The sequence below is a fragment of the Antechinus flavipes genome, chromosome 6 (genome assembly GCF_016432865.1).
Source record: "Antechinus flavipes isolate AdamAnt ecotype Samford, QLD, Australia chromosome 6, AdamAnt_v2, whole genome shotgun sequence".
In the NCBI taxonomy this organism is placed as follows: domain Eukaryota; kingdom Metazoa; phylum Chordata; class Mammalia; order Dasyuromorphia; family Dasyuridae; genus Antechinus; species Antechinus flavipes.
Window position 1 is genome coordinate 151,618,728 of NC_067403.1, and position 14,865 is coordinate 151,633,592.

General features: G+C 31.0%; 1 protein-coding gene across 2 annotated transcripts in view; it reads right to left on the reverse strand.

The window, feature by feature from the left end:
• Positions 1-556: 556 nt before the first annotated feature.
• Positions 557-14,865, reverse strand: part of DNAJB14 (DnaJ heat shock protein family (Hsp40) member B14) — a 68,707-nt gene continuing 54,398 nt past the window's right edge. For both annotated transcript variants that reach the window (XM_051965239.1, XM_051965240.1), the window contains 4 exons: positions 12,906-13,000; positions 8,464-8,573; positions 7,383-7,555; positions 557-6,514 (listed from right to left, as the gene is read on the reverse strand). In XM_051965239.1, coding sequence (XP_051821199.1) covers positions 6,390-6,514; positions 7,383-7,555; positions 8,464-8,573; positions 12,906-13,000 — 503 coding nt within the window. In that variant the 3' untranslated portion in view covers positions 557-6,389. The remainder of the gene's footprint in view (positions 6,515-7,382; positions 7,556-8,463; positions 8,574-12,905; positions 13,001-14,865) is intronic.

Here is a 14,865-nt window from a genome sequence, read left to right on the forward strand (position 1 = left end):
TTCTTGTTTAATAAAATCTGTTGCTTGCTGTCTTAATAAAAGAGGAAAATCTGGAACACAAAGCCTAGGAAAAATGAGTGTTGAAAATTATCTTTACATATGTTTGGAAAATAAAATGCTATTGGAAAAAAATAAAAGTTCATTCCAAGCCTGGTGAAATTGGGAAGATAATGTGACATGGGGGAAGAACATTAGCTCTTGCCAGAGGAATCTAGTCTCTTGCTTCCAATCTGCCTGATAAACCTTTGTGATCTTGGATATAATACAATTTCCTTAACTAGATGTGCTCTGGGGTTCCTTCCATCACCAGATCTGATCCTATGAATGTAATTCTATTTGGTTAAAACTTTGTGTGTAATAAGCAGTAAATGAAGTAAGTTTAGAAAGATAGTTTAGAGCTAGAGTGTGACACTGTATTTTTGTATTTTTATTGGAAAAGAATAGGATGGCAGTCAGGATGGGACATGATAGAACCTGCGCTTTAGAAAAATTGTTGTGTCACTTGATATGGAGGATTTTAAGAGAAACTAAAAGAATAAATAAAATCTCAAAAATGTTGGAATCACAAATGTCCATTTATTTGTGTACATATGCAAACATATGTATGTTTCACAATCACAGTCAGACCTGATATATATCTGGCATTTTCAGCATAGGTTAACCTGTCAACTGTCCAAAGAAAAACTTCCTATCAGCTTTGGACAGCCAATAAAAGAATACTGGCTCTCCAGGCCAATGGTAAAAATTGGAATATTTTTAGAAATGACCTTTTGAAAACAAAACATGAAAAACAAAACCAAACAAAAATGAGACTACTTTCTGGGCTCCAAACATCTAGGGATTGAGAGAAATATAACCGAGACCTTGTCCTTATCTAGCAGAAGCAATGGAGTTTATCCCTGATTGTGCAACGATGTTTGTTTTTTTCCTCAGGAAGGTCAATGAGAAAATTTCATCTGAACATGGATGTATTCAGTGTAAGGTATTGCACTTATGTATGAAGTTTTAGATCTGACCCATTACTATACTATTATAAATGGTATAAAATATAAAACATGATTTTTAGCACCTGCTCCAAAGTGACTCATTTTTTTCTGTGAAAAAAAAAAATGATTAATGAAAAGGCTTAGAATTCATATTTCAAAAGATGTTAGGTAGACTGGAAAAGATTTATATGTGGTCATTTTCAAAACTATTGTATTTGACTATCTGCTTTCCCAGATCTAGCTTAACCAGGATAAAATTATTACTAAGTGGTAATAATTGATAAAGCACTTTAAAAGGGTGTAAAGTACTTTCCTCATAACTACCCCTGAGGCAGGTGGTGGGTGATAAATTTTCTGCTCCTGGATAAAAAGGAATACAAAATGACCCTTAGTTTCTATGCAGTTCTTTTTCAATTCTGTAGTGAAGGTAGAGGCATTGCAGGAAGGCCAGCAATCATAAAACCTAGCACATCCTTAAAGTGAACTTGTATTATAATCATTTGCAGGGAGAATAATAAGAACTTCAATCTGTTCCTGCCTTGCACAGACATGAAAACTGTAGGAAATGAAAAAAAACGAATTTATCACAAAGCATTCAATAAAATTTACAAATTTACAAAAATAAAATCAAATACCATTTCTTTAACACACTTCTCACACTGAAAATAATTTTATTTTGATATAAGTCTGATATTACAGTAATTATGTTACAAATCAGACAGTTCATTTTTTAATCTTGAATGCACTATATAGACAAAATAAGATCTCCTATATAAGATGCCAGCTTCACTTCATTAAATTTTTTTTACAAGGCTTCCACTTAAAATTCCTACACATACTGGGAAAATTATCTGTGGCTTTCAAAACATACAAATTAAATTTTGGACTAGAAGGAGTTGTACTGAATGACAGAAAGTGAAAACAGGCAAGAAGCATTTCTCAAGATTAATAAATGGCCAACTGAGTTAATCCTTTGACTGCTTTTGTTTCTTGTCATTATGACTAGCTAGAAAAAGAACTGACCTCTTTATTACCAAAACTCATACTACATACAGTTGAATGGTACCCATTTGAAAGTTCATTATTTAAATTTTTGAAACTCAGTGGCTTATAAAACTGCAATGTTTTAATAAGGCATATTGTCTCCTGTGAAATGAAATCAGTTAAACAGTTTGGGGTCAGATGTTATTAACTTTTTGGTTTAATAGTCTTGTTGAGTTGAAGTCTCAAACATTAAATAATTAATTGATGGAGATATTTTAAGAAATGCTTCTTACCTAATAGCATATTTTCAGATTGCTTTGAAGAGAAACAGGTACAGGCTATTTTGAAAAACGGAACTTATAACAGGAATGGCTATATACTCTTAGGGGAAGAAAAAAGATTATTGAAAAGGCATAGAATTATGTTTAACAAGAGTCTGAACTGAATTTCTAGAATTAGAAGATTAATCCTTCTGCTAATGGAAGCCCTGCTCTGTGCAAACATATTGTGGTATTAATTAAACAATCACAAGTTTGAGGTATTAGCTGAAAAAAAATATATATATACACCTATACACACACACAATACACAGAGTATTCACAAATCTAATGGCCCCAAGACCAGCAAACATTGGCATTAAATGAAAAAAAAAATTTTTTTTATCTTGATAAGGGAAAAGTTACACATGCAAAGGGATTTTTAAAAAATGCTACACAATCCTTAATATAAGGAGTGTTTTAAAGTAATTTTATTAAAAAGAAAACTGCTTTCATTCACATGAAATATGTATTTTAACAGTAATTAAACTAAAAAGGAAGCCTGAATTCTATTACCATGTTTCCCATCAGATCACTGATAAGTAAAATTCCTTAAGGGGGATCATCACTTTATTTATTTTCTTTGAAAAAATATATAAAGAGGTTTGCTGGCACTAAAACCTTAAATAACAAATGTATTTGCCAGACTATTATTTTTGTACTCATCAGTTTAGTCACATGTTTTGTAAAGTAGCAAACAAGCTTGTTCACTGTTGTTTTCCTGTCCACATAAGGAGTGAAGATTTTATATAACTCTCCTTTTGCCTTATTCAATGTGAGGCTGAGGAGTTATAAGATTACTACTGGATTCAAGTCTCCCACAGGGACACCAAGTTTTTCTATGAACCTTTTGATTCTTTCACATAATACTTGCTTAATAGGAATGCTGCCTTGATTAGAACTCCAAGAATTTTTTTTACTGTCTTAAAATCATTGGGAGATTAAATTCATATATAATTAAGCAAAAAATTAAAACATGTTTTATCAGGTAGTGTTATGTTGCCACATGATAGTATTTTAAAATATTGAATACCAAAGAGAAGGCCCTTTTAAATCAACTATAGAAACTAAGCCTTCCTTTTACTTGTTAGATGTAGGGCTGGAGATGAAGGCTTAGTTGGTTTTTAGGGTTTGGGCTAAGTTATGTTCAGTGGGAAAGAGCAGAAAACCAATCTAAGTAGAGGTAGTACAAGCAGATTAGTCTAATGAATTAGAATAATGATGCTCATCTATATGGGTGTGACTACTTCTAGAGTATTCACATATTCATATTTTATGTGAAGAGTATGAAACAAATAGTTACAGATGCATCTAAATCCACTTAGTTCTGAAATGAACCCTTTTCACTTAAAAAAACAAAACAAAACACAATCTGAAACTACTATACAATATTGAAAGTGAAACTTTCCACAATTCAAAATTAACCAAGATGGCAAAAACTAGCACCAATCCATCTGTAAACTATAGGGCAAGGGAAAACAAAAGTGATGAAACAGTGTGATTCTACTTTGTCTCAATTTACTCAGACATTAAAATACTTTATTTTGTATTTCTTCAGAAGCTTTAATTTGTTACTATTGTGAGTAGTTTAAGGACATGGAAAAATTTCTTTGATGCCAAGTGAATAAAATAGCTGTAAATTATCTAAACACAGTATATCCTTACTTCATGACTAGGAGCCTTTGATTAGTGTAGTGATGTAAAGTTTTAGTTTGGAATTTGGGATGAACACATACCTTTTATAAGTAATAATATTTCACAGACAAAAAAAAAATATCTTTGAAATGAGTGTTAAAATGTGAAATCCTCCCACTTTAAGGTGGCCAAATGTTGCCTTGCACATCTTAAAACACTAAAAGGCCTGGGCCTTTTTTTTTTTTTTTTAAACTAGCATGCAGGCAGTATAGAAAGCCCAACTTTTTTTTAACCTCCAGAGCACAAAGCAGCAGAAGCTTTTGAGGCTTGTTGGTCAGCAAGGTACCCTAAAATTTGCTCAATCATTACTAGTGATTACAATCAATTTTAATATGTCCTTTTTTCCAAATATTTCATCTTAATATTTTAGGAAATTCAATGGAATATACCAATACAATAAAAGTATATAACACTGTCTAGAACCATGAGTAAGATAGCATGATACAACTTCACCTGATTTTACTAATGTCATCAATATCCTCAAACTCCAAATTAAAAGAAAAAGAATCATTAAGTAGGAGGGTTGAATTCAAAGAAATTACCCCCATTTATGCCCATCATTCCTGTTAAAACTGGAAAAAAGAAATGGATAAAAATATTGTAATTCTAATCCAAATTTATATGTTTTCTTATGACTATAATACTTTCAAAATAAATAATTATGAACAATTTATGTCCTTTATCTGCTAATAGCCCACTCTGCAGGCTGAAGGAAATACTTCAAAATGTAATTCCCTTTAAGTATGCTATTTATTCTAAAGGCCACTTCTCTAAAAATTAAGTAAAACTTGATTGGGTTCTCTACTATTCCTTAATTACTATGCTGTTATATAATTTATGATGCAACTTAAGCAATTCTATTGAATCACTTGGAAAAAAGAGATACAAGAGGACAATTTTAAGGAGAATGGTCATTTTAGCAGGAATTTATTAGACTGACAATAAATTAACTAAATTTAGAAAGTTTCTAAGCAACGAGCACTGCTACTATACCAAATTTCTAGCATTCTCGTCAAGTTAAAAAAAGCCGTCAAAGACTTTTCCATTCAACGAGTATGAAACAAAATGATTAAAATATGACAACTGTTCCAACATAGAAAATTTCAAATAAAAGTCTCATACTCAATTTATAGGCACAAAACCCAAAATCTAACTGCTTGCATATGATTCTAATTTATACTAATGGATTTCATTACAAAAATGTATTTTTTTTTTATTAAGATCAAATTCGACTACTTTAAATGGTTAGTCGACTTTAAGTTCAGAGTGGCACTATGGAGACATTTAGAGACTTCCTGTAAAAGATTATTCTATCTGCCACTATATTTCTGCTCATCTTTGCATATAGCCAAATAGGTCAAATAATTTTGCAAGTTACCTATCTAAAGTTTAGTAGTTGGCAATAGTGTTAAAGGCATAAGGCTTAATTTTAGTAGTAACTTTTCTTACCACTTGCTTATAAAAGAATTAATTTACTTTTGAGACCAAGCATGAAATGAGCACTAAGAAAACACAAATTTCTGTAGGAGAGGAAAAGTCTTTTCCTTCATAAATTTTAGAAGCTTTTAAATGGACATACATTGACTGGGGGTGGGGTAGAGGGAACAAAGGAATATATTCAGAATTTCAAAACTGACATTTACTTCTCAAGAAATGTCAACATTAAGTATTTGTGTATCATTTTTAGTGTATTTTTAAATTAATCAGGATAGCTTTTCATTTCCTCACATTGCTTAGCAATTCATAAAATTAAATGGCAAACTGATAATCTACACCAGTTCAAGTCATCTCAACATATATTCAGGAATATACATTTAAAAATATTAAATTCTTCTAAGCAGATAAAGCTAGAAGATTTTTTTACACAAAGTTAAATTGCCTTTAAAAAAAAAAAAGTATTGTTGTTTAAACTCCACACACTGGACACCTGACAAGAAAAAAGTAACATTGTCATATAATTATTTCATCAGTGAGGTGAAGTGTTTCATGGAGCTAAACTTCTGAGATTTTTAAATATAAAGTCAATAACTTGTATATACACAAAATGGTTTTTTTCCCCCCATAAATATTTACATGAGAAAGGAAAAAGGGAGTCACTGTAACTGGAAAACTGCTAGAGATATGATAATCCTTTTCTGAATAATCTGTAATTAAAGAATTATGTAAGCATTGGAAGTAAAACTAAACAATTAAGAGATGCGTAACTAAATCATGAATTTTAGTTTTCAATTTCTTATTATATAAAGAAGCCATTAACTGTTTTGAGCCCTAGAGCATAAGATTTCAGGGAACAACTACTCGGTTTAGTTTTTAATATCCAACTCTTTTTTGAGATTTTACAACGAAACTAAATTTCTTCTTATACAGAAAAAAAAGTGTGCTAAAAGATGTAAATGAAAATCCTGGTTCATCCTCCTCTATAGATACTAGTCAGCCGCTCTAATTCTTTACAGTTGTCCATGCTTAGTGATTCTGCCTTTTTTCGTAGTCGATCATCCCGGTATACTTTTGCTGCATACTGCATATCTGTTTCTTTAAACACAAAAATATTTTTAAAAATTTAAGAAATAATTATATTTTTAAAATAAAGTGTCATTTATAGTCACTGAATGAAAATCTGTTCACTGAATCCCTTGTTCAGAATTATTAGTCTTTCTCTTTGTATATGTGTGATTTTATAAAACATTGCTTTAAAAAAAAAAAAAAGAATCATTTCAGAGAACTATAGAATACAGAATCTCTTCATTTAGCAAGTAAAAAATTAAAACTCATACTGGTGAAATGATCTGATCCAAGCACTGCTAATTTTATTTAGTGATTTTTTATTTGTAAAATACTCTAAATAAGCTCAAGCAAGTAGTTCATTTAAATATGAAGTATCTCCATCTTACCAATGAGGAAACTAAAAGACCTGCCTACAGTCATAAAATAATTAACTTCAGTCAATTCTCAAACCCAAGGCTCTTGATTCCTAATGCAGTGCTGATTCCATTTTCTCATTCAGTGCTAATTGGAAATAGTGAGTATTTAGGAGCACATGAGTAATAATGCAGCTACCAATCTTTAAGAGAAAGAAGACAATACTTATGTATGCCATCGTCAACTTATGTAACTTTCTTAGTGGACCATTTACATATTAACATATATCTTGTTGACATCTGGTCAATAGTTAAGCTTTACATGAAGTTACACAAATATTTTACTGATGCTGACCAAAAATAAAAAATGAGAGAGCCATAAACTGAGAATAAAAGAGAAAGAGAGAAAGACACGGAGATGGAAGGAGGGGGAAGACTGGTGGAGAAAATGAATGAAAATTACAAGTAAAATAGCATGGTACAAAGAGTAATTTAGAAAATCTGTTGTAAATCTGCTAACATTAATTATTTGTTCAACTTACTTTGTTGTCTTTCTTTCCAGCAATTATTTCGAATATTAGTCACATAATCTTCTTCCACACTTTTTTCTACCTTTTGTAATAACATTCCTTTATATTCATTTTTAAAATCCTTGTTGACATAATAAACAACACCTAAATTTTCTGTCTGCATTTTAATGGTTTGTCCTGAACCACTGCAAAATAGACAAAGACTTATTAGTTTTTATGAACTAAATTCAAAATTAAAATTTTATGAACTTAAACTAAGTTAGAAAATCAAATTGCCAAAGGAACATTAAAACATGAAATTGATAATAATTCACCTTAATTTTAAAATTATATTATGTTGAATTTTCAAAACGATATTTTGATCATTCTCTAAAATGAAATAATTTTAATACAGTAAGTTTTATTTTAGATTTTAAAAGCAAACAAAACTATATCAATGTTTGAATTCCTGCTTAAAAGAGTGATAGGTTTTATTTAGAATGAGTAAATTTAATGGCAACTATGTAAATGCACTACATCTTTAACAAACTAATTTTTGACTCAATGAAGGCAAAATAAATGTGAACCAATTTTCCTAATCAAAAAAGTTAATATTAATAAAACTAAATAAAACTAAAAAAAAATAAAACCAGAATACTGGGTTAAACTGCCTTAAAGATAGATTATTAATATAATTCAAAATTCATTTCAGATTTTATGAGAAAGTGGGCTTCATACAAAGAGCAATATCAACTTCTCTTTATTCTATACTCTATAGTTACATTTGCTAACATACACAGGAAAATTAAGTTGTTTTCTCACTTTCTTATATCTATAGAAAAGAATAATTATTATTTTTTGCCTTGAAAGTACAAAAGTATTAATTAATATATCATCTTTTCATATTAAATGGCTGTGAAGTCTAATCACAACATTCTTTCCTTATTCATTTCATCCAATTAAATAAACTAGATTAGAAAAGGAAAATAAAAACATACTTTACAATTATTAATCTGTTAAAAATCCAGGAAAAAACTAAAAAAAACTCTGGTAATTCAAGAGGTAGAAAGACTACTAAGGAAATCAATTCATTATAAAATAATTAACTACTTACGATCTGGGATATAAGGAGTAAGGAGGATTAGAAACCATCAATTGACTTAACAAGGACACAAGGATCAATACTACAATGGGCATCAGCTGTATAAACACAGAGAAACCTCCCTATATAATAGAAAAAAATAACAAATTAGAATCTAAATGTCTTCTCAAATGAAAAGTTATACAAAAATCAAGGAATCTCACAATGGAAAAGATCTTCAGAAAATACTTAATATTGTAGGCACTTTATAGGAGTTAAGATGAAGCTTAGAGATAATACTTAGTGGGAGAACCAGTCCTGGAACCTTCACACTTTTAGTCCATTGCACTTTCTTAGAGATACTTTGCTGTCTTGTATAATTTAGCTTCTGTACAGAAACTGAATTATAATAAAAAATTAAAACCCAGAGGGCCATTAACACCATTAAATAGATTAATAGCAATCCTGGGTCATATGAGATTAAGACTGTATTTTACACTCTCATAACTGACAAGAGCTTTAAGTTCTGAAAACATTTGTGCCAAATTTCTGAAAATCTAATTATTTAATCATTGACATGTATGTTCCCTTCTGATTAAACTAGCCATGGTTTTTAACATCTTCTAACAAAGTATTTTTCTTCTCCTATTCCACCTATCTAGTTTATCAATTAATAGAGAATAATTTAAATAGATGCTGATAAATATTAAACTTTTTAAAAAATGTAAACAATTTTCTTTCTTAAATAACCTAATTTGTTTGAGGAAAAATGAGGATTGATTTCTATGCATATTAAGATTGCTTGAAAGATAACCAAGAGACTTTTCTTTATAATGAGAATCTGACCAAATCAGAGTCAAAAGTTACATATTACAACAAAATCATAAACAAGAAAACAAACAGTAGATGGGAGGGTGCAGGGAAGGTTGAATAGGCCTGTGTGCTGGCTTGTAAAACCAATTCATTAAGCTGTCCTACATGAACTACTAGAGAAGAGATAATGTAAGCTTAAGCCTAAATTTAAAAATGTTTTGATCCAGAATTTTGATTTTTATAAGTACGAGTTAACTCCCAATAAAGAAATTCCTTCTATCAATGCAAATCAAAATTTTTGTTAAGATCAAAATTGCAATTGCAGAAAGGTAGTCCTAGGAAACTTTACTTTATAAATCCTTGAAAAAGCATAATCTTGTATGGAGGAATAAGAAGGAAAAAGTGTGATGTTTAATCTCATTATGTAAAAATAGTTGAATGAAAAACAGATCTGGAAGAAAGCAATTTATTATGAAGAAAAGTAACTGTCCCTAGAATGAAACTTGTAAAAAATTAATTCAAAGAAGCTTAACTATCCGATAGAGAGCATCATATTAAAAGAAACAGCATTATTACACATTTGTATGATGTTTTCCAAAGCACTTTTATATATAATCTAATCCTCAAAAAATAGTAGGCAAGGAATATGTAGTCATATTTAATCAATCAACAACAGGCACTTATTAAGCACTTACTATGTGCCAGGCACTCTGCTAACATCTAGGGATAAAAAGAAAATTCAAAACTGAAATAAGTTTACACGCTAATGGGAGAAACAATTTATACATAAACAGATACATATACTATAAAAAGAAAATTGATACAAAGTAGAGACAGTGATAAGACTTCCCAAAGAAGGGGTCTCAATCTTGAAGAAAGCCAGAAATTCTAAGAGAAGGGTGAATGTTCTATACAATGGAGACAACCATTATATGGTATATACATGGTGATGGGAGACATGGCTGGAAGAAAGGATACACAGAGAAATAATGTATATGGGAGAAATGGGTCAGTTTGAAAGAGGCATTTATATTTGATTCTAAAGCTAATAAGAGAATCACTGGAGCTTACTGGGTAAGAAGGCAATATGATCAGGCCTGAGTCTTAGAAAATCACTTTGGTACCTGCATGAAGAATGGATTAGAATAAGGAAAGACTTGAGAAAGGAAAACAATGTAGTAAACTACTGCTGTAATTTAGGGGAGAGGTGATAGTCTTAAACCAGGTTCAAAAATTATAATGAAAAGAAGATGTACATATGAAAGACATGACAAACTGAAAAAATCTAACAGATTTGACCTAATTTCATGATTTTCATCAGTACCATTCAGCAGCAAATAAGTAGGAGCAAAAGATGGACAATGAGAGTGATCTAAAATAGGGTTTGGCAAGATACACATGATGATTAGAAAAGGGAATATGAGATTTGACAGTGAAGGATAATACAGAGTTAAACTGGTTCATCAAAGGGTTGGAAAGGGAGGAGAGTAAAGCTTGAGCAGGGGCAACAGACTGGGAAAATATAGAAAACTAGAGGGATAGACAATGGGGATGAAAAGTAAGATGGCACAGGGAGAGAAAGAATAATAAAGAGTTATGAACAAATGGGGGAATTTTGGTGTTCTCTGACATGGAAAAGAGTGCTTGTAGATAGATCATCCAAGTAGAATAGAATTAAGAATTAGATATTTGAGAAACTATGGGAAGATATTGATAGAGATATAGATATAGGTCTCCCCATATTATATATGCATGTGCATATACATGTATATATGCATGTGTATATATATATAGAGAGAGAGGTTGGGGAGAAATGATTGCTAATTAAAAACTAAAGTCACTGAGAAAAGAGGAAGAATGTCCTAGAAGTCAGTAAGTAATAGGGGTCAGGATATGGTCATGGTCTCTTCCCCTCTCCCCCTCCCTCTCTCTCTTTCTCCCCCCCTCCCCCTACTCCTAGGCTCATCTAGGGATAAAAAGAAAATTCCGTCCCTCTCCTGAACTCTGAAATAACTTTACATGCTAATGGGAGAAACAATTTATATATAAACAGGTACACATAACATAAAAAGAAAGTTGATACAAAGTACACACAGTGATAGACTAGATTCACTGTAGAAAGTGTACTCGACTTGGAGTCAGCCAGAAATCAACCAAGGGAGGGAAACACTAGAGCCTGATGGTGGCGTGTTCCAGGAGCCTCAAAAAACCTCTAAGAGAAGACTGGAGGTGTTGTGTCCCAAGATATCTGGGAGGCCTGGAGGCAAGCATAAGGAAGGTCAGGTAGTATTATGACCTGAGGCCATATGTGTGTGTGTGGAAAATCAGTTTCAAATTCTAGGAAATATATAAATTGATAATCTTACTAAATACATTAAGTAATTTTCCAGTCAGTCAAGTTTTGTCTTCCAGGAAAAGATAAGTAACAAATATTTAAGGAAAAGGTGGTAGGTCTGAATAGCTATTTGTTAGAGCTTTCCTGGGCTAAAATTCTAGTAAATAATTGCAATGAAGAGTTTAGATAATTGCATAATTCTAAAGTGATGCAAACTAGATTCGGTTCAATGAAAAAAAAAATTAAAATACATTAAAAATGAGGAGATGATATTTAGGGAACAGATATTTATATAAATTTGCTGCTATGGAAGACTAGCAAATACTGTGGTAAAATACTTGCAACCTATATTCCTCATTTCCATCACAGAAAAAGTTACCTTAGGCATGTTTTTAAATTGATATTTGAAAATATCTAAATGAAGGTTTTCTCCATAAGCCAGAGAGTGGGTGATAAGTATCTAAATACGATATAAATTTTTATGTGTTTGACCCGAGAACCTGCCTATCGATGGGCTAAAATAAAAATGAAATGAAGAACTTTTTAAGAGAAAGAATGAGGGGAAAAAAGAATGATTCGATTTATGTTAAATGTTGTTTAAAAAAAAAAAAAAAAAAGGTGGCAACTATCCAGACAGAGCAGTTAAGGAAAAAAGCTTCCTAGTAAAGAGCAATGTCAGAAGGGTCTTTTCGCCACACAGAAAAGCCCTAAGGAGAGACTTGTTAAGTGCTGGATAGAATCCAAAATCAAGATTCAGGTATTATAGAGGAGGCCCCTGACCCAAAACTGAGGAGCTGGGTCTGAAGTCTAGAGCTAGGAATGAATGAGTTTTTCCCAAGGACAGGATTTAAAATAGCTGCACAATTTTGGAAATAGGCTGAACCTGTAAAAGCAAGATCATTCATGTTATATTACATTTTAATAAACAATGAAGTTTTATACTTATAAATTAACTTTATTATTTTATAAAATAGAAACTTTGTACTCCCAAGAGTTCCTCACACTATTTTGAAGTAAAGTTAAATACTAAATGGCTTTAAAAGGTGTTCCTATACTACTTAGGACAGGACTATGGGAAATGATTTTAGGCAAGAAATACAGAAGTATGTTAGGCTGTCCTAAAATATAAGGAGTAGAAAAATTCTTTGATGGTGGAAGAAGAAATAATCAGATGTAAATGGAGATATGCTTTCTTATTTGTGGATGATCTAAACAATTTCATTATAAATTTTGCTTATAAATTTATTTTTATACAGCCCTCTCTACGAATCATACCACTTAATTTCTGGAAACAAGGCAAATACAAGCAATTATATCCCAAACATACATCGCCTCTTTCTTCTTCTCTCTCATGTCCACTATGCCGATGTTGGTGGTGATGACTATATCCAGCCCGTCCATTAGAAAATGAATGTACACTACCTGAAGAATTAAAAGCAAAATTAAGCCAAAAATAACACTTGTGACCAAAAAACTTAGAAAAAGAAAATCAAGCCAAAATTCAGGATTATTATTGTTTACAATTATCGTCAGATCACAAACATGCAAGTTTTTCTTTTCTTTTTTTAAAGCAACCATATCTACTGATTTATAAAGATTCTTTAAAAAGTTTTATGGTACATTTAAATTTAAATAATGTGGTTTTTAGGTGTGACAGAAATAATAAATATATGGTATTTAGCAGTATAATTTAAGACAGCTACATTACAAAATGAATTGCAATGTATTAGTTCAGACTGTGTACCAAAGAAAAGTGGTTACTCTATGGATAAGATTGGTAAACTGTGTTCTATGGCTAGCAGAACTGAAATTTGTATCAGCTACAAAAAGAAAATTTCTAAGTCATTATCATAAAGATTACAAAATGGATGACACCTACATCTTAAATTATTCAAGTTTCCAAGCTTACCATCTTGTATAAGGATTTCATAAAGACCTGTACATACCTCTAGATCTCACTCCCATGGTCGTCCTTTCATAAAAAATTAACGCTTTACTATGATATCCATTTTTTTCCCCAGACCAAATTCATTATTTTTGATCCAAAAGGTAATTATCCTCCTTATTAATGATACTATTGATTTTTCCTATTACTCAATAACTAAAATGATTTAATTAATTCAAGAAACATTATTTTGATAACTTTACAATTTAAATAACAAATTTAATTATTATTTTGCATTTATATAGTATCTTTGCTTTAAAGGTTAAAAATAAAGCTTATATTTTTTAAGTTCCATAACCAAAATCATTATCAGTATCATTTAAAAAAAGGACAGGAGATGATCTTTTATCTCACTAATCAGGAATCTACTCATTTTAAAATAGTTCAAACTATCCTGGATTAAATATCTTTTGATTCTAATTACTCAATCATTTAGTTTGAATCCTTCATCTTTGTTTATCCAGGCTGATGCAATAAATTAACCTTTTAACTGATCTTCCTCCTTGAATATCACATCTTCTACACCAAAGCTTGTCATCTTTCTAAAACACTACAATGTTTTTTCACTTCTCTCCTCAAAAAACTGCAACTGCTTTCTACTGTTTGGTATAAGGTATTAAAGGACTAACTTAGATATGTAATATTTTATAAAATCTAGCTCCAACCTATTTTTTCCAACTTATATTGCAGCTAACCTAGACTACATTCCATTACTCATTATCATTTTTTTTCTTTTCCCATGTCTTTGTTCCTCACAACTGGAGAAGTCAATTTTTTCATGAAACCTTCAATAACTTGGTCCAGGTCCACTTATTTTTTTTCATTCTCAATTTTTTTCACCGTAATTTGTATCTTATCTATGTACACTTCTCATTCTATTTTGTTTCTTAGTTATTTGTATGTCTATTTTCCTTCCTCATTAGAACCTAAGTTCATAGTAGAGCCTGTGTGTCTCCAATATCTAGTACAACTTTTTTGCATATAGCAAATATTTAATAAATACTTGTTAATCTTTTTGCTGAATAAACAAGGTTTTTTAAAGATCTTATCTATTAATTATTGGCAATGCCATTAATTAATTGGCAAGGCTATCCAATAAGTGAATACACACACACACACACACACACACACACACACACACACACCCCTACACCCCTCTTGAATTCACTGGCAAAAGCAAAATTTCAGTAAGGAAGCTTCCTTTCCCAATGTGGTTCAGCAGTTGTTCTGCATCCTGTAGTCTACAAGAACTGTTTGGGGCACTACCAGATTCAGCAACTTGCCTTGGGTCATTCATGCCAGGTGTGTCAAGAGATAGAACTGGAAACCAAGTAGACCTTCC